This window comes from Podarcis tiliguerta (assembly GCF_965153285.1).
Source record: "Podarcis tiliguerta genome assembly, chromosome: 8".
In the NCBI taxonomy this organism is placed as follows: Eukaryota; Metazoa; Chordata; class Lepidosauria; order Squamata; family Lacertidae; genus Podarcis; species Podarcis tiliguerta.
The window spans coordinates 56,773,967-56,797,672 of NC_139541.1; the positions used below are offsets into that span (position 1 = coordinate 56,773,967).

Genomic DNA, 23,706 nt, shown 5'->3' on the forward strand with positions numbered 1-23,706 from the left:
ATGATGGCTAGGCTCTGCCTTCACAGCTGGAAGCAGAAATGCATCTGAATACCAGTTGCTAAGAACCACAGGGGAGGGGAAGTTGCTCTTGTGCTCAGCTCCTCCTTGCAGGTTTCCCACATGTATCTGGTTGGCTACTGTGAGAATAGGAAATAGGGTGCTGGGCTAGATGAGTCCCCTTTGGCCTGATCCAGCAGACTCTTCTTATGTTCATATGCTAGAAGAATGGTTTGTGGACTACTAGCCTATAATACTGTCTTTTCTCTGCTCTCTTCCAGGAGGAGGTGAGATCTTCTGGAAAGGTTGGTGTGAAAGATGGCCAAGGTGACAAGGTGAGGAATCATATATGGAGCTTGAGTTAGTAATTTTGCTTACATAGGTGTAGCATCTAAGAAGAAATTGAGCTACTAATCAGATAGATTCCAGTTCTGACCTCTCCTGTCATGAATTTTTGAGTCCTCGTGCCCCTAGGACAGTAAGACCAATCAACCTCATAGGGTTGTTGTAATATACATGGGGAAGGGGAATATAGTTAAATAGGTTTGTTTGAACAACGACTTGGTAAGTTTGCTCTTTGATATACTTAGCTTGAGACATCCCTTTTGCATTTTTAAATTTGTTTTTAAACAAATAAAGAACAGTGTTGAAACACTGACACAGAGAAATATCAGAGGGGAAGTTGGAAATGTGGAATTGAAGGAAGGACAAAAGATCTAAGGTACCGAAGAAAAGCTGAGTTTCATCAGCCTATGGGTAGTATTTGATACAAGAATTCGATACAAACGGTTGAAATTCTCATATTGGATTGTGAGAATGACATTTTACAAGGCAGTTTGAATTCAATTTCTTTTGAATGAGAACATTGGCAAATGACCTATGGAGAATTTTGTAAGGTGTTCTACTTTGGGGAGAAGTTTCTCGAGGAATTTCTCCAAGCACACACACACACACACACACAATTTCTTTCAGTGGTATTCCAGACCTTTAGGGGCTGAGAATCAAAACCCTGCTTGTCCCTGCTTACCATGTAGTACTTAAGACTTCATTGATGCTAATCCTTTCCTGGAGAGCTCTCAGTAAACGGTTCCTTCTGAGGGCTTCTTTGTATGTTCCAGACTCCTGAGCTATCAATGCCTAAAAGGAAGCAAGCAAAGCCTTCTGCGCTCTGGCGCTTGTTACACAGTCAGGAATTGTAGCCTTCATAACATGCCTCTGCAGTTGCTGCTCCTTGTTCAGACCATTCTGGATGCCACAGTCATTTGGAAGATTGGATTGCTGATGTGGATATTGCCTTTCCATTGATGCCATCAGTTATTCTGAACCCACAGATACTGGGGGGGGGGGAGTGTTGTATAAGTGTAGGTAAATGAAGACCTCACTTGCCAAGGACCGAAGGAACCTTTCCTCCAAGTCATCAGAACACTTCTGATGTCACTTCCACGCCACCACAAAGAAACAAAAACAACCTCGGCTCAGTCCTGGGACAAGCTTTAGAAATTATCAAAATTAAGTAAAAAGGCAGTTGGATGCATAAACCTTTGCACAATTTTGCCAAGGTGGGGTGGGATTATGAAGGGGGTTGTGCAACTGAATTCACTGGGGAAAAGGGGCAGCCTCTGCACTTCATTTCATGTCCCACTGAAAACAATGAAGAGCACGCCTAAAAAAATGGTTTCTTCTGAATAATAATAATAATAAATTAACAACAACAACAACAACAATAATAATAATAATAATAATTTTTATTTATACCCTGCCCTCCCTGGCCAAGACTGGGCTCAGAGCAGCTAACATCAGGTATAAAAACAAGTGATTAAAATACAACTTAAAAACAGGGTTAAAGTACAACTTAAAATTCAGCCTATTTCAGTGGAAGCCCAGATCAAAAACTGTTTGGGGGGACAAAACGTCAAATCTTCACCAAGGCCAGCTATCCAGACTGGTCAGGGAAGTCCCCAAATAGGGGTTCCATCACAGAAGGAAAATGAAAGAGGGGCAGAGGATCAGGCTGATTCCAAGACAAAGGCCAGGCGGAACAACTCTGTCTTACAGGCCCTGTGAAAAGAAATCAGATCCCTCAGGGCCCTGGTCTCATGAGACAGAGCGTTCCACCAGGCTGGAGCCAGTGCTGAAAAGGCCCTGGCCCTGGTTGAGGCTAATCTGACTTCCTTAGGGCCTGGGACCTCTAGAGGGTTGCTATTTATGGACCTTAAGGTCCTCCATGGGGCATACCGGGAGAGGCGGTCCCGTAGGTACGAGGGTCCTATATGAGGGACATTATGCTCAAAAGCAAGGTGATCTATGGTGCTCTGGGAGTTTCTGTAGATATCTGAGCTCATAGGAATACTGTGCTGAAATAAATGGGCAGGTTTCACATATCCCAGCCTTACACCTTGCTGGTGTGCTGGATATACCCAGAAAGGCATCTCTGCAATTTCCACAACATTCTGACATCCCTATCAACAGTGTGTAAGTTTGCATTCCAAGCACCATTCCTTCAGTTTCCCCCGATGCAGGGAAACCGCAGCAGCCACCAGCTGCCTCGGCCTGCCTGGTTTGGCTTCTTTAGAGCTGACCATCCCATGGGAAGCATCTCACACTTAACTGGTTTGGTGGGAGGAAGCAGTGGTCAAGCCACAAACCCTCACATATTTCTGTGCCCAGAAATTTGCCAGGGAAAGGAGATGGAGCCAGCTGCCTTTCAAACAACTGAGTCCCTTCACTAGCTCACTTGAGGCTTCCACCCAACACCCCCTTCACTAATAAGCTGCTTGGCCTGTACTTGGGAATAGACTAAAGGGGGATTCAAACTGATCATATCACAAGGGAATCAGAGAAGGTATTTGCTTAACCCCCCAATGCTGCATTTTAGTAATTTCCTGATTGCATTAAAAATAGCCAAAGTTTGATCGTTTGTGTCACTGCCCATCATACTGACAGTCACAAAAATGCATAAACATTACGGAGTGATTGATAGTTGAACTGGTAGATGGATGAAAGAAGTCCTTGCCCATGGGGCGTAAGTCAATGAATAAATTTAGCTAGTAAACCCGCACATGTTTGCAAACAAATAAAGCAACACTGCTGAAGAAAAACACTCTCCCCTGACCTTTGATGGACCCTTGCGCCACAGCCAGCATCACCATAAACATGGTGGTCCATCCTATGTGAGGAAAAAGCAGGGATGCCTTTCTTACTACCTGTTTTTTACTGGGTTAATTAATAACAACAGAGGGTTTTTTTTTCTAATGTTGGGATATTATTGGGCCAGTACTAGTCTCATTGAATATTAAATACCAAAATCCAAACTAGATAAAGTTGAGTAACGGGAGAAAGGTATAACCCCCTAAGAACAGAACAGAAATTACACTTTAAAGTTAATTTTTATTTTTATTGTCTCTACAAACAGGAAGAGTGTGAGCCCTTTTAAGGGAGAGGGTAAGGTATCCTGAAGGAAATTAAAGTAGAGACAAAGGCTAAAATGTTGGGGGAAAATGGTAAAAAGGGAGGGGGGATACCAATGGAAAGAAGGACATCAAGACAGGAAGAGATTAAAGACCTAGACTTGCTATGGCTTAAAATCAAAGAAGAATTCAGACAATCAGAAACGCACATGGAAAATAAACTGGTAGAAATGCAGGAGATGATTGACAAAAAAATAGAAGGTGCAGTAGGGGAATTATCCAATAAAATCCAGGAATTATCAATAAAATCAAAAGCAATAGAAGAGAATAATAAAAAAATCCAAAAAGAGATGAAAGAGCAGAAAAAGGAAACAGAAAAAATAAAGGATGCCTTTCTTAAGGTGGTGCCCACCACATATTGATTTTTTTTAATGTACTTAAATTCAAAGCAAGTTTCTTTTTTAAAATCAAAAACTGCTGTCCAATTCATGGTGGCATCTTTTTAATTGATCAAATGTTTTAAATGTCTGCTCTCCAATCTGGTGCCCTCCAGATGTTTTGCCTTGGTGCCTGGGTAGATGAGACTTGCCATCCAAAACATCTGGATGGCACCATGTTGTAGAAGGCTGCAATAACTAATTGCTTGACTGCTAGTCAATTAGTTAATACAGCCTTCTCAACTCACCTACCTGAGGAAAAGCCCCCACTGAACACAGCAGGGTGTACTTCTGAATAAACATGCACAGAACTGCATTATAACTGTTGCAGCCTTTATTAGAAAGCATCTTCCTTTCCAGTTTTCTAATTGCTTTGTTCTTTTTGCAGTGTCCCCCATGCTCACAGAAGTCACAGCTTTCAAATGTAAGTCAACGGGCTGGTGTTAATATCACATTGATTTTCTAATGAGCTTTGGATAAGGCAGGCTGATGGATACCGGTTCAGGATGTCAGTTGCTGCAGCTTCAGGAAGCAACATAAGCTCTCTTTAACTTCCAGAAGTGGGATCCATACATTTGTGGATCTGGGGGGGGGGGATAGCTCCATAGGTCCAGTGGGCAGGAACTCGGGTCCAAGAATAACTGGAAAACTGTTAATTAGGCAGGAGATGAGCTGAGCTGGTGGTCAAGAAGGCAAGGTCATGCTCAGAACAAGAAAGTACTCTGGGCTTGGCATCTCTGGTTGCCAGCTGGATATTCCACACCTACTACCAACATTCCTCAGATGTAAATAGGGACATTTCTCACTCCCCTCCAACTGAACCTCCTTGATCCTGCTGAGCATTTCCTATGAGAAGAAGGGTAAGGCAAGACCAGCCTACCTCTTAGGGTTGTTGTAACCCCACAATAACACCCCCCCTTCTCTCTTTTTAAAAAAGACCCACAATCTTGCTTGCTTCAAGAGTTGGCCAAACACTGTTGGTACTCTTGGGAACATTGTCCCACCTACATCCCTTTCTTTCTGGTGTTAGAGCAGCATCATGATTGTTTTGCTGCCCCAGCTGCAAATGTAGTTGAATGTGCAGTTCGCCAAATTAGAGAAGCAACTGACATAAACTTCTAGTTGTGAGCAATGTTGAAATCACCTGACACCCCCCTCCCCCCCCCAGACACAGGGCCTCTAACGGGACAAGGCTGTATTCTTAGATCCTTCCTCATTTGGCAGCTGAACTGCTGACTCAAAAGGCTTCTCAGCAGCTGCAGAACTGTAACCTCAACAGGGACCATTGATTCATTCATTGATTCATTCATCCCAGTGGCGGGTTCCTTCCCCGGAACCTGGATTTCCATCTTCTTTCTCCCCTGCCCCCCAAGTCCTTTTACCTGTCCCAGTTGGCTGAATATCCAACTTTGTCTGCATGCTTTCTAAAAGGAGCTGTCCCTGTGATCCCACCCCCCATCCTTCCACCACTTTCCCCTGTTCCTTCTGGCTTGCATCCACTGGAACATCTGGATCACTGAAGAAATCCGTGATGGCTTCCAGATGTCAGCAAGGGTTCCCATGGCAACAACTTTGGCACATGGAACCGCAGAGGATGAAAGGAAGAGGTGGGGAGGAGAGGCTGCATCAATGCTACTCTTTGCACTTTTCCCTTTCCTTGCTTACTTTGGTTACTCTTCTGCAGGGCTAGATGGTGGGACTGCCAAGCAGTTGCACATGAATTTGTGGGAGGGGAAGCCACAGATCTGAGTCTTGGTGGCTTGGCCAGAGTCCCTTTTAGCCATTAGTCCCCAGATGTAATGGGGACCCTGTGGCTTCACCCTCAACATGAACTGAGGGACAAGGGCAGATTGGTGTGTGAGAGAAAAGGACAATAAAAAGCTTCCTTATTCCAGTCAAATCATTGGCCCAGCTAGGTCCATATAGCCCACAATGACTGCCTCTTTCTCAGCCCTATCTGGAGGTATTGGGGGTTGAACATGGGACCTCCTGCTCTACCACTGAACAATTGTCCTCCCTTAAAAAGCCCACTTTATTCCATGCCAGACCATTTGTCCATCTAACTCAGGATTGTCTACAGTGACAGGCAGTGCCTCTCTTGGTAGAAGACAAAAGACCTACCCAGCCCTATCCAGAAATGCCCAAGATGAACAAGGTGCGGTGTTTTGGTCCTTCTGGCTTGCCGTACATAGCTCAAGCCCTGGGCTCTTAGTTTCCATCTGCATTACAAGCGGCAGCTGGCTACATGACTTTCCCCTCCATAACCGTATTGTATTAGAGTTATTGTTGTTTGTGCATCCTCTTTGTGGCCTCTCCTTTGTGATACTTCTCAGCAGGGGCCTTCTGCATGCAGAAAATGTGCTCTGCTGCCACTGAGAGCTGCCCTTTCCTTGACTGCAGGCTCTGATCTCCACCTCCAGACCTTTCTTGCTCCTAGTCCGAAGGGAGCCAGCATCTGACATATTAAGAGCTTCTTACAAAGGCCACCAGTTCACTCTTGATGAAATGCAAGGTGCTGAATCGTCTCAGCAGCCCTGGGCCACAACTCCTCCCTCCCAACTTGTGCACAACAATATCTCTGAACTTGTTAAGCACCATATCTCCATGACTGAGCCACTGGCTCCTGCTTGTAACCTTGGAGAGCCCCTGTCAGTCAGTGTGAGCAGTACTGAGCTAGATGGTCTGAGGCAGCAGAAGGCAGCATCTTATGCTGCTTTATAACCAGTCTGTTGGTTAGCCTGAAAGCTCTAGCAGAGACCTGCACAACCTATGATGCTTGGTGAGCTGAATGCAGACACTATAGCAGACTTGTATTGTGGTGGAGAGGGGGGTTACATTGTAAGGTTCTGCCCACCCTCACATTAGGGTTAGGATGAAGTGAAATGCACTCTGGGCATGCTCAGGGGCTGCCTTTTCACATTGGTGACCTAAGAATGAGCTAGGGCTTGTTTTCCCCCTCTCAGATTAAGCTCAAGCCACTCTGAAAATGCAGGCTTTTGGGTGAGATTCTCTGTTCTCTGAAAGATGCTTGAAGCACTCAGTCTTATGTGACTTCCAGTCATAAGAATAAGTTTGCCTCCTTATGGACCTCCCTCCTGGCAAAGGAGGCCCTACGGAGCCAATGGATACAGCAGCTGCAGAATAGTAACTTTTGACAGGGGCTCTTCATTCATCGCAGTGGCAGCCAATTTTCCACTGGTATGTTTTAAACTGAAAGTCAAAGCTCAGGGTCTATCTTTACTTCAGTGTGTGAATGTGTGTGTGGTGGAGGGAGGGAGATGCTGTATGATTGCATGGATGGAACATATGGATGCCAGAACCATCTGCAGTGGGTCTTGAAGTGGAGATGTGCAAGGAGTTTTGAACCTGGATGCCATCACATTGTCCTGACTAGAAGAGTGAACAGTAATGAGACTAGACAGTCCTGATTTCCTCACTTGGACCCACATCTTTTAGCATCTCCTTCTCTTTGCCACAGATTACCTCCTTGGATATCCACTTTGCCTCTAATCTATGTAGCTATCAGAAATCTTGCCCCTACCTTTAGCAGGCAGATGGAGCCCCATGGGCCTGACCCAGCCACCAAAGCCTGTGACTAATGCTGGCCTCCTTCTTCTCCATCCGTTTCTGGATCCTTTTTCAGGTTGTTCCATCAGTGTTTATAAGAGGCCCTCCCTCCCTCTCTCTCTCAGTAAGACACCTACATTTTCCATCCTTGCAGCTTGACTAACTTTTCCATTTGTCTTTTCCTTGGGGGAAGGAGGAAAGAGTTCCTCTCTATCTTCTTTATGGCAGCCTCTTAAGTTTGAGGCCTGTTATGTTACCTTTTAATCTTCTTTTCTCTAGGCTCACGTTACACAGCCCCTGATAGTTTTAACGTTTTGTCGGCCTGGATACTTGCTTTTCAGTCTCTTCCCGTTTGACCTGATTCCTCCTTTTACTTACTCTTGGCATGCAGAATGATCACCGAGGGGTCTAGCAGGTGCATTAATTTTGTTTTTATCTCTTCAGGCCACGCTGGGTCCGCCGGGCTTAAAGGTAAGTCTTTCACCTAAGCAGAATCCCAAATGGTGGCGGCTGCTTCAGGCTCCACATTCCTAATCTTATGCAGTTAACATTCCTAGAAGAATTGGCTGTCTGGCTTGCCATCATTAGTAGGGCTAAAAAGGACTGCTGATCACTCTGCATTTCCTTTTAAAGCCTTCTTCTGATTAGATTAAATAAACAAACGGACTACAACATAATAAGCATGTAAATTACCTTATCCAGAACGTTCCCCAAATTGTAGTGCATATTTGTGTATTGATACTAACAGGCAATAAAGCAGGCCATGTGCTCAGACGTCAACCACTCCTTTTCCCATTGGTACTAGGGATTTGTTATTTTCTCTTACTGCATAATTATTGTCATCGCTTGCAGTGGTTCTCAACCTGTGGGTCCCCAGATGTTGTTGGACTACAACTCCCATCATCCCCGAGCTCTGGCATTGCTAGATAGGGGTGATGGGAGTTGTAGTTCAACAACATCTGGGGACCCACAGGTTGAGAAAGCCTGGGAGGTTTTTGAATATTAAGCAGTTTATAAATGTTTATATTGTTAACTGCAGATACTGCACACAATCCAACTTCTGTCATTTGCGAATATTTTTATTTCAGGATGTTTGTAATTATTTTAAGGTAAGGGTGGCTAGAGTGTTCCTACTGGCACCCAAGGTTGTGTACACATTATATATTTGAAGCACATTGATTCCCCCCAAAGAATCCTGGGAATTGTAGTTTGAGAACCCTGGGAACTGTAGCCAGCACCCTCACAGAGATACAATGCTCAGCACCCTTAGCAAACTACAATCCTCAGGATTCTTTGAGAGGTCATGTGTTTTAAATGGATAAACTTGTAAATCCCACCCACCTTTCACTCCCTGCTCCTAACTGGAGAGAGAGTGTGTGAAGGGCAAGGATGGCATTTACATCTGAAAGAGATTAATAAACTAGCATATGTGTTTGCATCCAGACATCAAGTGATGTCATGTTTTTGTATTGTGCGCTGCTCACATCCACAGCATGTGGGCTTTTGTGTTTGATTTGTGTGCTCCGGAAGTGTCTTCTGCCTAGAGCTTCTGTTTTCAATGGCATGACAACAGTTCTTTTCTCAGGGAGCTCCTCCTCTCTTTTCGCACAGGGTGGGAAAGGCGAACGTGGACCGCCAGGCGTCTATGGATCCAAAGGGGAGAAAGGCGATCGTGTAAGTACAGCATGGTTCCTCCTCGCTCTGTCACACTTGGAACTTTGCTGACATGCTTTGGGGAGCAACACTTTTACCATGTGGGAGAATTGGCATATCCAAATCCCAGTGCCAAACCTTTGTTTGACATCATCATCATCATCATTGTTATGTACTTTGTGGTTTTGTTCTGTATTTTAAAGTATTTTTAATCTGTGAACTGCCCTGGGAACTTCTGATGAAGGGTGATATACAAATTTAATCCAGGCTGGCCCACCCACAAACCTGTAACGCTATTATTATTTTTCCAGGGTGCTGACTGTGTCCGAATCTCACCTGAAGCCCCGTTACAGGTGAGCTGCTGCCCAACCCTGGAGAGAGGTCATGCCTGTTTGGCTTCTCTCTCCTCTTCTTTGTCCAGTGTTGCTGTCCTACTAACTCCCTGTCCCTGTTTGTTCCTTATCTTTTCTGAAGTGTGCTGAAGGCCCACCGGGAGAGAAGGGAGATCAAGGAGAAAAGGTAAGCATGTATATACAGCAGGCTTTGCCAACTAGTGCCTTCCAGAAATTTTGGACTACAACTCCCATCAGCCCCTAGTGCCAAACTGTTTGGGGAGTTTACACACCATTGGCTCTTGCACCACCCACTTTTGCCTCTGACTCCGCCCACACTCCACTCTGGCTCCACTCACCGTCAGCTTGCGTCCCCTACTCTGTGCTTACTCTGTGCATTATGGTGGCCAGAGGGAGGGAGAAGGCTCCTGCTAGGACTGTGAAACTGATGAAAATGGGTGAGCTTTCCTGCCCAGGTATTTTTCAATTTCAAGTTGAAAATTATTTTGGTTGAAATTTCTCTTCAGCCTTACCTGCAATAGATTAGAGGCAATCTTAAATGATTAGTTACCAATCTTAAATGACCCACTGCCTGCCTGTGCTTAATAAAAACCCACTTGATCAGAATGTACTATCATTGTTATCACTGTGATATTTTGTTTTCTGCATGCAGAGAATTGTTTAGTGTGGAAAACAATCTGATCATGTGAGACCCTCACTTGCAACCTGAAGGGTTGCAGCTCAGCTGCAGGTTTACTACCTTTGTAAGGATTAAGGGATGAAGACAGAGAGACTATTCCCAAGGGCCCAAACTTTGATAGCCTGTCCTTGTTCATCATCTGGTGTTGGACAGAACTTTTTTAGACTGACCTTTGCTGCCAAAGAGTGCTGTGGGACCCAGAATCTTGCATATGCCTGCATCTTGCTTTCAGAGATTGGTCCACTCAACAGCTTCTTCATTCATTCTTCCAGGTTCTCTAGTTAATAAGTTCCACAGACATCCATGCATAGATGCATCAAATTCAGCCCCTACTTCTTAGCCTTCTTGGTTTAGCCTGACCTTAGCAGGGCTGTGTCCATCGAATGTCACTTCAGCTTGGCCCAAGTCACCCTGCTCTGACCTTTTGCTGACCAGTCACTTGTCTCTTTGCAATCTCCAGTTTGCTGTTTTGCAAAACGTCTGTTCTTCTTTCCCACTTTGAAAGCTGCTGATTTGAATAAAGGCCAGTGTGTGCTGGGCCAAAGTTTATACTGTGAATGATAAATATTTAGTCACGGCATCCTGTGGTCAGGCCTGTCATGACACTGTGTGTGTCTCTGTGTGTCTGTGCCTGGCCAGCTGCATCCTGCACTGTCCACTTAATGCATTAACAAAAACCCAGAAATATAGTGGCACTGTATATTTTGTCAGAGCCAAGGATTTTTGCTTTGTATTTCAAATTGATATCAATAATTTAGCCTCTCTCACGTAAGAGCTGCTGATGGCAAACCATTCTCCTCTCTGCCTGTTCCCTCTCCCATCTCCCTTTGGCCTCCTCCATTCTCCCAGAATCCAACCTTCCTTTCCTTTTCTCTGCTGCCTTTTCAGGCCTCTGCCTCCTCTTTTCCTAGGCCCTTGCTGCTGCTTCACCTCTCTCTCTGAGATCAGAGCAATTCAATCAATGGCAGCCAGAACCCATTCCTTATGTGACAGGTAGGCAGCTTAGCTAATGGTTGACAGAGGCTTCACCACTTCCGCTGCCACTATATTCCGTTTAATGCTTTACAGTAGCCCCTGTCTTGTTCTATAGGGGCTTGGGTCCCATGTAGAAACTGGAAGCAATAAACAGAGCCCTTTCTGGCCTAAGCAGGTAAAATCAGGACCCTGGAGAGCTCCTAATGGGATGTGATGGGAAAGCTGTGGAAAATGTTGTCTCAGTAAAGGGGCAGAGAATAGATCCACACTATGCATTTAAAGCATATGCAGTGTGCATTTAAATCATGTAATTTCCCCAAAGAATCCTAGGAACTGTAGTTCATTCAGAGTGCTGGAAATGGTAGCTCCAGAACAGGTGTGGATCTGCCTTGAGCTACCTATTTCAGGTACCCAAGTTATTTATTTATTATTTCATCCCCCCCCCACCCCCAATGAATATCAACAGATGATCACAGAGTGGGTACAAATGAAGGGGGTGAATCAATTAAAACAGTACAGTCATTAAAACAAATAATATATAACAACAGTATACTTATTACTGTCTGAGCATGATGGGAGAGCTGTCATGGCCTCAGGCTGGGATGGTGTGGAAAGGGATGCTAATAACTCCCCTCCCCCTCCAAATGACAGTCGTGAAAGTCCTTTGGCTTATATGATGAAACCAGCCCTCAGCATTTGAGAAAGCATGGACTTAACAAATCAACACCACTAATAAATAATCCATTATGTTTCTAACAGGGACCTCCGGGATTGGCTGGAACAGTTGGACAAAAGGTAAGTAGAGAAGGAATAGCTGGCCCAAGGAAAGACGCTGACCCCTTGAAAGTTGTTCTCCCATGACAGAAGGTCCTGCTACAAGAACTTTGTTTATTTGTCTTGTTTATTTCCTGTGTTTTGATGCTACGTTTCATCCAGAATGCTCCCAAACTGCCTCCTAGCTTTCAGAGAAATGACTTACAAGAGCTCTCCAGGGAAGCTGTGATATTAGCTAGAAGAACTGAGGGCCTCTGGCTGGCTACAAGGACTGGATGTCAGACAGGGAAGCAGGGGGTGCCAGACTGTGGCAATAATGAGGATGACCCTAGAGTGGCCTTCCCCAACCTGGCACCCTCCAGATGTTTTGGACCACAACTCCCATCATGGAAGTTGCAGTCCAAAGCGTCTGGAGGGCACCAGGTTGATGAAGGCTGTACTGGAGTGAGGCCAAGGCAGAAACTGAATTAATTGCTAAGACATGTCATCTGTTGTTTTCTTTAGGGGCAAAAGGGTGATAAGGGCGACTTTGGTCTTCAAGGAAAACCAGGAAGCCCAGGGCGTGATGTAAGTTGTGCAATTTTGATTCTCTCTCTTTTACACTCTCTTCTTCCAGCCCTCCTTCTCTTTTTCTTCTTTCTCTGTATTTAGGATTGTACCCTGAATACCATGCATTTGGGGGCCATTTTTGACTTTTCGGGGGTTAAGTGCACCAGAAGTCGTCACTGCCCTTCCGTATGAGTGCAGGATCAGCTTCCTTCATTGTTATTATTTTTTAACTGTATTTTGCCACTACCTGCTCAGTTATTTTGGCATTTTGGAGTGTGTGAGAGATGGCGTGTCCGACTCTTCGTGACCCCATGGACCAGAGCACGCCAGGCACTCCTGTCTTCCACTGTTACCAAACTGCGGGTGGCAGTGGAAGACAGGAGTGCCTGGCGTGCTCTGGTCCATGGGGTCACGAAGAGTCGGACACGACTGAACGACTAAACAACAACAACAAGAGAGATGGGTGCCATGATTACCCTTTCCCAAATGCCTGAGAACACCAAGGCATCTGGCTAATTTGGGGATTAAGAAAATAGCGCACAGGACAACCAAGAACAAAGTCTTGTTCCTGCCACGGCATGAAAGAAAGTTAAAAATAAGAAGTTTCCCCCACATGACAGCAAAGCCAATACGCAAACATCCTACAAAGAAAACAGTGAATTGCCCTATCCCAGCTCCTGCCAACCTAGCAGTTTGCAAACATGCCAGTGCAAGTAGATATACAGGTACCACTGTGGCCGGAAGGTAAATGATGTTTCTGTGTGCTCTGGCACTTGTCATGGTCCTCTGTGCACCAGTAGCTGTTTAGTCATGCTGGCCACATGACCCAGAAAACTGTCTGTGGACAAACACCAGCTCCCTTGGCCTGAAAGTGAGATGAGCTCCACAACCCCATAGTTGCCTTTGACTGGACTTAACCGTCGAGGGTTCCTTTACCTTTACCTTATACATATTTAAACACAACAAGGTGGCCTTTGCATGTTACTGTACACATTAGCGAAGGGGTGGGGATGTCTTCCCCTGATGCACACCACCTCATTGGCAATGTGTGCCTGCAAACCCCACCCCCCAAAATGAAACTGTCATCTGTGCATGTGCAATGACTGTCCCAAACATACACACCTCAGTGAATGTGGCTTAACGTTACAAACACCAGCTGTGGGAGCACACTGAAGCCAGAGGAAATGGTAATGTGTACACAGCCATAGAGCTGCTCTACACATGCACAGATGTTACTTGATTAGAACTGGGGCAAATCTGTTAGTTTTGGTGCATTTCTCTTTCTCGTTTTTCACATCTCAAGTTCAGATCACCACATTTCTGCATAATTTTGTGGAGCTTTTAAAAAAAAGTTATCATGAAAATTTGTCAGCAGGTTAGCGTGCATATCTCCTAATGCAGAAACTTTTGCATGCAATTTTGCCAAATATACCATTTGTGTAAGCAAACTCCCCTAGTATTGATTATTATGCACACTCTCCGCTAATATATGCATTTCTGTATGCATTGTTTGTATTACAATGCTGTATTACTGTATTACAAGATTTGTAGAAGTGTAAATTGAAGGATAGTTGCATTTGAAGGATAGTTGCATTTTTGTTTGCACGTTGCCTCAGGAAGTGTGAATTAGATAGCTTCACAATAAAATGTGAACCAGGCCAACTTTCTTCCCATCCCTACTGTGAACAGAGCCCTGTGTGTGTGTGCTGGGTTGTTTGTTTGTTTGGGGAGGGTCATCTGAAACTTCATCCTCTGGTGTGTCTGTGATGGCTCAGCCAATCACACATGCAAGTTATTCATAGATGCTACATGTACATTTACATCACTGGCTGACTTATCTGTGTGACCCAAGCTTTGATCTTCTCTAGCTGGTAGGGATACTTCAAACAGTGAACAATGCCACTGGGAAGTTGCTCTTCTGGTGCTGTTCAAATCTGAAACCTTCAGATGTAAAAAGAAGTTTATTATCCAAATAAGCACCCTTGAGGTTAAAGAAAAATGTATGAGGAAGATTACTCATCAGTTCACTTAAACCAAAATAGCATTTAAGAGTTTTTTATTTGACATCTCTCTGAAATCCTTCATTTGTTGCTTCCTCATATGAGTGTGTTCCTCTCTGGCAAAACTGAGATATGATGCTGGAAGCTGAGCTGTTGAAAACAAATGTTGCATTTCCCATCATTGCTGTGTCTCCCATCATCAAATCTCATTTTCACCACATGGAGATGCGTTTCGAAGCATGAATGCTCATACTACTTCAGGTGACATTTCCCCGTTAACTATGTTGTATCTTTTCCCCCTGAACTATTATTGTCCATTCTGGCTTCCTGGATCAGAAGAGTAGGGACTTTAGAACGATTGCTCAGAATAGATAAACCACACAGCACCTTGTGCTTTCTTCATTGATCTCTCCTCGACTGAGCCAGGGTCATGGAGGAACATGACATAAGAGGAACCCTGCTGAATCCACAGGGATAGGGGAGACCTCTTCATGTTTTAATGCAATCTAGACAGGCAAAAGCACCCAAGGAGAGTGCAAAGTATGGCCAGTGATGGGTGTTTCGTTGGATGAGGGTTTGTGGCTGGGGATGTGTGAGATGGGAAGAATCCTAGACAGGCCAAGAGGACCATATTTGCCCCCCTAGACCTGAGGTTCTGCACCCTAAGATAGGGGTAGAAATATTGACCCCTGTGATCGGCCAATAGTATAAAGTCAGTCCAAACCCCTGCAATGCAGGAATACACATCTGCAACCTTATCAGAACCCTGCTCTAACCAGCTGAGCTATCCAGGCTGGTATGTAGATCAGGGAGATTGTGCCCTTGAACTCTGCTAATGCTGGCTGCTTGGCTGGATGGAGGACAGAGGGATATGTGTGTGTGTGTGTGTGTGTGTGTGTGTGAGAGAGAGAGAGAGAGAGAGAGAGAGAGAGAGAGAGAGAGAGACTAGACTACTGTACAAAGGGGGAAATTCTCATTTGCTGTTATGTGGCCCCTGGAAGATTGTTTAAAAGAGAACATGGCCCTCGCACTCAAAGGGAGTTCTGAAGCCTCAGAATATACCCCCCCCCCCACACACAGGCAGCTCCCTTGACTAAGCCCCACCCTCAGCCCATGAGGCCCCCCATTCATACCTATAGGTATAGGGCGGTATATAAATTTAATAAATAATAATTCAAGCTCTGAAAACTCTGACAATTTGGCCCTGTTAAGTGGAAAGAAGCCCCTCATGCATCCTGCTTTTTCTTCCTAACCAGGGCCGGCCTGGGGAGATTTGCGTGGTGGGACCTAAAGGCCAGAAGGTACGATTATGCTTCTCTTGGGGGTGGGGGGGGGAGCCACCATTCTACTGATGGGCTTGTCACTAGTAACAACTGTGCCTGTCTTTTTAGGGTGACCCAGGTTTTGTGGGTCCTGAAGGTCTCGCTGGGGAACCAGGACCCCCAGGCCGGCCGGGTCCACCTGGAATTGGCCTGCCAGGAAAACCAGTAAGACTTTCATTTCTGCCTGCCTTCCATTTCTGGCTCCTTCACTGCTTCAATCCTTTATTAAAATTATGGCTCAGATAATTGTGATGATGTGCCAAGCTAGGTATGCGGGTCTTTTGCCTGTGGGTGGAGACAAATCAGATTGGTACTGGCAGGTGGGGGCATTCAACCCCTGCTGTCCCCAATTCCATTTTCCTGATCTAAACCTCCCTCTTTCCAAAGCTGCTATTTGCCACGTGGGTGGAATAGAAACATGTAGGTTCTTCCCTGCAAGGCGAGCGACAATTTGTGGAAGATAATTCGCCTCAGGGAAATGGGGGGGGGGGAGTTTAACACCACCTTCCCCGAGCACTGTGGCACTGTGTGATTTCCCAATTCACACACACAACCATGTCCCAAATATCTGCTTTGAACTAGGGGGGAAGTAAGGTGCTCTGCCCTTGGGTCTTCTGCAGCAGGCCCAGTTTGTCCCATGAAATGAAATGCCTCACTTGGCCCTTACTTTTTGAGTGCAGCTTGTGATTAAAATTCCTTGGAGCCTGCTTGTGGGGGGCGGCGGTGGACTGAGAGGAATTAGGCTGGGTGGTGGTACTGATCACAGATTCCTGGTCTGAGCTCATGTGCTCAGAGCTACCCTGTTCATTAATTCTTCCCATACCTACGTCACTTGTCAGGCTTCCTCTTGGGGCATCTGGTTGGCCTGTGAAAACAGGATGCCGGAATAGGTGGCCCATTGGCCTGATCCAGCAACAGATCTCTTACGTGCTTACTGTAATGCACCTGTCTCTGGTTGGTGGACCTCAGTGGTTTAGGTAAAAATGAAGTAGATCCTGCAGTCCAATAGATCCTGCCCTTAGGATATTTGGAGGCAACTCTCCTATCTCCCCCTTTAACCACCTCTTCTTCAGCCTATGCCTACTCAGCTCTTTCAACCATCCATCATAGAATTTGGTTCCAGACTCCTCATTATCCTCTAGACATGCTCTAGGTTTTCCATGTCCTCAAAATGTGGCACATGGAACTGGACATAGAACTTCAAATGCAGCCCAACCAGTGGACCTATTAATTCTCATGATTTGAACAGCCTATGATTGCATTAGCTTTTTCAGCAGCTATATTGGACTGCTGGCTCATGTTCAGCCTGTAATAAACTAAGGCGCATAGACAGTGCTTTTTTCTATTTATTTTTATAGGTGCTGGTACTCACCATGAAGTTGTTACAGAAAGTGCCACACTTTTTAACAACAACAAAAAGATGTGCCGGTACTGCGTGCCCTTGAGTACCCCCTGGGGGAGAGAGAGGCACTGCGCATACATTCTTTTTATATGTACCATTAGCCAACCAAGTATCTCCCATCCTGTACATGTGATTCTGATTCCTTGCACTTGAATGAAGGACTTTATATTTGCCTCTGTTGAATTTTACTCTTATTGGTTTTAGCCCAATATTCCAGCTCATCAAGATCGTTTTCAATCTTGATTCTATTTAGCTATCCCTCTTGGCTTTGCATCATCTCCTCTGCACCCTTATTGAAATCATTCACAGGGCTTGGGACACAGCCTTGTGGCACTTTATTCAAGACCTCCTTCCAGTTTTATGCAAAACCCTTAATGAACGTTTGCTGGGCATGATAGTTCAACCATCTGTGGATCCACCGAATAATAGTATCATCCAGCCCACATTGCACCATCTTGTCCACAAGCATATTATGAGAGACCTTGTCAAATGCTTTACTGAAATCAAGACCTATTGTGTCCATGGCATTCCCATGATCTGCCTGACTTATAACTCTATCAAAAAATGAGGTAAGCTTGACCTGGTATGGCTTGTTCTTGATCTACTGGTGGCAGCTCTTAGCAATCCATACTTTCTTTTCTAAATGCTCACAGACCAAGCACTTAATAATCTGTTTTAGAATTTTGCCTAATGTCAGACAAATTGGTCTGTAGTTTTTTGGTTGCTCCTTTCCCCTCTTCTTGAAAACAGGGACAACATTTGCCCATCTCAGGTCTCTTCTAGAACCTCACCTGTTCTCCAAGAATTATTAAAGGGTAATAGCATCTGATTAATTACTCCTTCAGCAACCAGGGTTTTCATTCATCTGACCCTGGAGATCTGAACTCATTGGAAGTAGCTTGGTGTTCTTTAACCACCTCCTGGACTACAAATCACTCATAATCATTTCTTCTTCTTTTTCTAAGTCAGACATAACCCCCCTTGAGGCAATACAAGAGTTGAATAGTTCCTCCTCCTCTCTATCATCTGTTAACTCTTCACCCCACTTCCCCAAGCAGCAAGCCTACTGCTTCCTAGTTCTTCTTTTAATTTTTCCAAACATAACCAAGAAACCCCTTTGGTTGTTTATAGCACCCCTCACTAACCACAGGATTTTGTTAAGTTTTAGAAATACGTTTCCAGGCCTTATGGTTGTGGAGATAAATTAGGAAACATGTAAGCAATAGCATCAGGTGACATGAAGGGAAGCAGGTGTTGCTGAGCAGGACTTCACAGGGATCCAGGAGAGAAGCTCTGATGTTCTGCTTTACCCCTTTATCCCTCTTTCTGACAAGCAGCAGATGATGAGGGTGAGAATTACAGCACTGTGCAAAGAAGAAAGGCTCTGCCCCAGGGAGCTTACATCTATCTTTTGATAGCAGAGGGCAGGTAACATCAGGAGACAAGGGAAGGGAATGGTGAGGAACAGCAGAGGGTCAGGAAGAGTAAATGCGAGCAAATGCATTGACCCAAATCTAAGTTACATATTTTATTGTGCAAACAAAAATATGTGCGAGCTTTCAATTTGAACAATTAGGCGCAGAATTTGGAGCTCTTTTTAAAACTCGCACCGCCTGCAGTGTCATATGCAAACAAACCCTTTTAATGCCTTACAGTTCCTCATTAGGCTGTTGGCCCAACCACAGCATCGCTCTGGTGATATTTTTCATTGTGTTTCATTTTGTGTTTGTTTTGGTTATTTTTCAAAAGTGTTTAAAAAAGAAAGAAAGGCATTTATAGAATTTTGGTCCTGTTCCAGCGCAGCCACTGGCAGCCAGGAGAAACATCGAGCAACAGCCAGTGGGTGTTGAGCCTAAACAATGCTCACAGCACTGACAGCTTTGTGAAAAGAACTGCTAAGAGGAGCTGCTTTTCAGGAATCTGAAATAGGGGCCCTGGAGGAAGCCTGTATGTGCGATTCATTCTTATCTCCCCCCAGATACCACCCAACCAATCAGCCAGTGCCAGCCAGTGCCAGCCAGCCAGCCACCTCTACCCCCAGGAGTCCAGTCTCTCCTATATTCTCATCCACTTAGGGTTCCATATCAGTTGGGGAACCATGGGTCCAGGGACAAAATGTGACCCTCCAGGCCTCTCTGCCTGGCCCTTGGGACTCTCCCCAGGCAACACCCACCTCCCTGGCCACAGCTTCCTTCCCCTGCCCTCCCACCCACCTTCACCAGCCTTGCTCCATATCCCCTTTGGCTGGAATGTTCCCTTGAACTCTGATAATGCCTCTTGCTTGCCTGGAAGGAGGATAGTGTAGATCAGCTTGGGAAAGGGCAAGTACACACATTCCCACCCTGTCAGCATAATTTAACAGCTCCATAACCAAGATAGAAGGAACGAAGGAAAGGTCAAACTCAGGTTAAATTACATAGAAATATGCCAAATGTGCACGTGGAAACAAAGGGCACGAGTGTTTAGAAGACTGCAATGCAATTTTCCCTCTGTTATGCTTTCCATAGTCATGGGTTCAAAAGTTATACAGGATACAGAGTATGTAATGGGCAGAGCAACCTTGGCCTTATTCACACTTACCTTTCCTTCACGCTTCCCAGGCATGGCCTGTGCTCCACTTACAGGTATCTTTTTTTCCCTTCCCCAGAACTCTGTCCGCAAAAACCCACTCTTTAAAGGTCAATTGGAGCAAGGGGCAATCCACATAGAAAGCCTGAATTGGTGTTTGCTCTGATTGGCTGCTAAAGAGCTGGTTTTCATGGGGAAATTCCCAAGGTAAAAAAACAAACAAAAACAAATTCTTAGATGCAGAGCTTTTAAGCGCGGACCTGTGCCTGGAAAGAGAGAGTCAAGAAGTGGCAGAAGTTGCACATATTCTGGTTCCTGTTTGGGATAGCAATGACCTCGGTGGATCATTCAGCTTCTGAATACAACCAACTGTTCTGCTTTCATTCTAGGGTGATCCCGGTGGCCCACCAGGTCCCAGAGGAGAGAAGGTAGGCATAACCATGCATATAGCTTTGGATAGTCCCAGTGATTATCATGTCCCAAAAACTAGTTTTTTCTCCTGTCCGTGGCTGCTGTGTCCAAACCTACTTACGTGGATCTTATTCTCTGTTCTCTATTTCCAGGGGGACTCAGGACCTCCAGGGCCAGGCGGTTCAAGTGGAAAGCCAGTAAGTTCCTCCTTCAGTGAGTAAACCAGCAAAGCAAAGTGGGGAGGATCCACGAAATTTCAGCAGATCCCAGAACCCCAGCCATGGGAGCGGGGCCTCATGCTTTGCATATTTCTGTGCTCTTGACTAGGCTTTCTCCACCCAGGCCATGTGACCACTGACTGACAGCCAGGGAAGCCGGGTGGGACCTTGCTTATTGGGCAGCTGCTGGGTTTATTTATGATATGTATATGACACTGTTTTGTAACTCCTCTTGCTTACGGAGCTGGATACAAAACTATGCCACCTGTGCGCAAGAGAGAGGCATAAGCAGACTCAAGATAACTGAGGTAGGTAGGTGAAAAAATCTCTCAAATGGCCCTATAGTAACTTAAATTCCAAAGCAAATGCAGTCCACTGTCCACAAACCTCAGGCTGGGAGAGGCTTTTGCCAAGCAAGACTGACTTATGACAGCCCTTAAGTATATTTCACAATGCATGGTGGAGTTCAGCTTCTGAGTGGTTTACAACAAACTTGCAGTGTTGTCTAGAGGTATTAAGCCCCCCCCCCCCCACCGCTGGTTGGCGATTTGGCTAAAGTGCAGAGATCAGCTTATAACTAACCCTGCCATGTTATCCATTGCTTGTATCGCTGCACTGCTGAGGTTGAGCTGAGAGAGAAGCGCACAACACCCCTATGGTGTAGTTCACTGTTATATCCCTGTTGCAGATAGGAGGAATGTGCTGAGGCAGAGTAGCTCTTAGCAGACCAGAGGTGGAACTATTCCCCAGGTCAATTCAAGCACTGGCATGCATGGAGAGGGCTCAGGCTTTATGGGCTTGCATGCAAAATGTCCCAAAAGCTACAATAAGCCAATACGTTTTGGATGTGAAGATTCAAATCAGAGCCGAACCACCTGCCTTTGATGCCGATGCCACAGGCTCAAGCAACGCACATGTGCCAGGAACGTACTGCAGCATTCTGTTGTGGCGCTCCACTTGGCATTTAGTGTCACACTTAAACGATGACATAAAGGGAGAATTAACTGAATGTACCAATGCAGCTGTTGGGAATGAAGTCATGCCTCGTTCCACGCCCAGCACTTGCTCCCTAAGGGCTGCTTAGATTGTTAAAAGTCTACATTGCTCAACAGCTGAGGTTTCTGCCAGTGGGGGAAGACTGGCGGGAAACAGCAAAGCCAGAGGGGTTGTGGGAAGGCTTTGAGGTGGCATTCAAAAGACAGGCAGAGTGTCTGTGTGGAATGGGATCGTAACGGCGAAATAAATCATTTTTGTGACAATGACTATAGGGATGGGGGAGAAATTCAGTTCAGTTTGCATTGAAGGGCAAACCTACATAATTCTCTCTTCCTGAAATAATATGCAAACTGAAACACAGCCATCCTTTGCCCGTTGATCTGACAATCAGCACACCCCCTGTAGTCCTGTTATATGGGAACAGGGCAGCACAACTTAATGTGGCAAGCAGAACTGTCTGATCATGCCTGTGCTGGCATCTCTATTACCTTGGCAATGGACGAGGCATCACCAACTCCTCTGCAGTGGGTGGAGTAGGTGGGGCGGCCTCTGACAACTTCAGAGATGGATGCTGTGTATGAGCTGTGCTCTGGGGTGACTGATGCAGAGATGGAGTAGGGAAACCCCTCCCCCCACAGTAGGTCCTTCCCCATGATCTTCCTCTCCAAGTGGCTCATCGAGCTTCCGAGACTCTGGCATGATCTGTGCCTTCCCGCTGGGTCAGTTCCCAGGATCATCCACGGGCAACTCCTCTCCTCTCCACCGATGCCCAGCCAGGTCCCTCACTGGGGGCCCATGACATCATCAATTACTTGGCAGGAATTCCCATTGAAGTTTCCTAGGATTGATTTCCAGATATACATGAATAAGTTGCAGGTTTCCTGATCTGCAAACACATTAACTATAGCTCATTCCTGGTCTCATAGGAGTTTGTTTATTTGTTTCATAAAATGTATATACCATTCAAGTGTAGAAAAACCTTGACTCAGTGTACAAAAAAGGAGTTGCATCACAAACGGAAACCTTCCTTCTTTCTCTGCAGGGGAAACCCGGGGTCCCAGGCCTGAAAGGAGACAAGGTGAGTAGAAGGAAGGCAGGGTCAAGGCAAAGCCTGTGCATTCTCTGGTTTCAGAGAAGGGCATGAGGATCCTACCCCACTCCCCACCAAGCTCCATTATCACCACATCTAATAATGAACCTAACCTGCCCTTCCCATAGGGTCCCAGGTCAGGTTATAGCAATATACTATACAGCTATAACAACAGATAAAACAGTTACAATTACATATAAAAAAGCAAAGCTTTTCCAACTAGAGCAGGATAAATAAACAGCAAAAAAGGTGGGTGTCTGAAGGCAACATGCTTAAGCTGTAAAAGGCCATGGTAAAGAGGCTTATCTTCAGGAATATGGCAAGCTGTACAGTGAAGATGCAACAAGCACCATTGTGGGGAAGGAGATCCATAGTTATATCCCTTTAATTTGCTCTTACCTCTATTCCATTCCCCACACCTTCCCAAAACTACTTGCCTGAACAAGAGGATCTAACTATGTTTTGTCTCAGGAATAATTCATTTTCATGCCTTTTGTTTAAATAATTATCTTTCTGTTTTGGGGAAGGAGGCAATGGAGACATTTTCCCTTTGGCCCTGTTGCCTTTGTTTTGTCTTCCTTTAGTTCAAATCTTCTTCACAGCATCTTGAATGTCTCTCAACAGGGGGACCCATGTGAAGTCTGTCCCACTATCTCTGACGGGAACAATGCAGTCAGCATCCCTGGGAAACCGGGGCCCAAAGGGGAGCCTGGACCTCCAGGGAAACCGGGCAAATCGGTGAGTCCCAGGTCACTGGGTGAAGGCTTTATTCCTTGAGGGTGTTACAGACAAGGAGATTCCTGCATTGGACTAAATGACCCTTGCAGGTCCCGTCCAACTCAACAGATTCTAAGAAGCAAAGGTGTTTGGTTTGTGGGGCAATTGCTGAGTTATTGGACCCTGGAGTTCTAAGCACTTCCTTTGGTATCCTCCCTCCCTCCCCCCACCGCCTTTCTCTTTCAGGACAAGCCTGGCCCTCCAGGACTCAAAGGTAGCAGGGTAGGTGCCAGATTCACTTTCTGTGAGATTAAGAGTGGAGCAAGGAGAAGATGCTTTGCCTGTAGAAAGCCTTGGGTCGAATCCTTTGCATCTCTGGTTTAAAAAGCATCAGGTGACACAAAAGACCATCTCCCTCATATCCCAGACAGCCACTGCCTGACCAGCACAGGGCTTTGACCCAATTACAGGTAGCTTCCTATGTCCGTCAAGATGGGCTGTAACCAACAAGAACAGTTATCCCTTTACCCCGAAGCTTAGATGTTGTGATGGACTAATACCACCTACAGCGTTTGGGCATGAATCTTTCCT

The 23,706-nt window shown here is 45.5% G+C and overlaps 1 protein-coding gene across 9 annotated transcripts in view; it reads left to right on the forward strand.

The window, feature by feature from the left end:
• The window catches only part of COL16A1 (collagen type XVI alpha 1 chain), a 123,672-nt gene that overhangs the window by 45,911 nt on the left and 54,055 nt on the right, over positions 1-23,706 (forward strand). For all 9 annotated transcript variants that reach the window (XM_083453071.1, XM_083453070.1, XM_083453073.1 and 6 more), the window contains exons 9-23: positions 279-332; positions 4,230-4,265; positions 7,853-7,879; positions 9,020-9,082; positions 9,373-9,414; positions 9,536-9,580; positions 11,828-11,863; positions 12,347-12,409; positions 15,648-15,692; positions 15,783-15,878; positions 20,073-20,111; positions 20,247-20,291; positions 22,351-22,386; positions 23,023-23,136; positions 23,362-23,397. In XM_083453071.1, the coding sequence (XP_083309197.1) occupies positions 279-332; positions 4,230-4,265; positions 7,853-7,879; positions 9,020-9,082; positions 9,373-9,414; positions 9,536-9,580; positions 11,828-11,863; positions 12,347-12,409; positions 15,648-15,692; positions 15,783-15,878; positions 20,073-20,111; positions 20,247-20,291; positions 22,351-22,386; positions 23,023-23,136; positions 23,362-23,397 (777 nt within the window). The remainder of the gene's footprint in view (positions 1-278; positions 333-4,229; positions 4,266-7,852; positions 7,880-9,019; positions 9,083-9,372; positions 9,415-9,535; positions 9,581-11,827; positions 11,864-12,346; positions 12,410-15,647; positions 15,693-15,782; positions 15,879-20,072; positions 20,112-20,246; positions 20,292-22,350; positions 22,387-23,022; positions 23,137-23,361; positions 23,398-23,706) is intronic.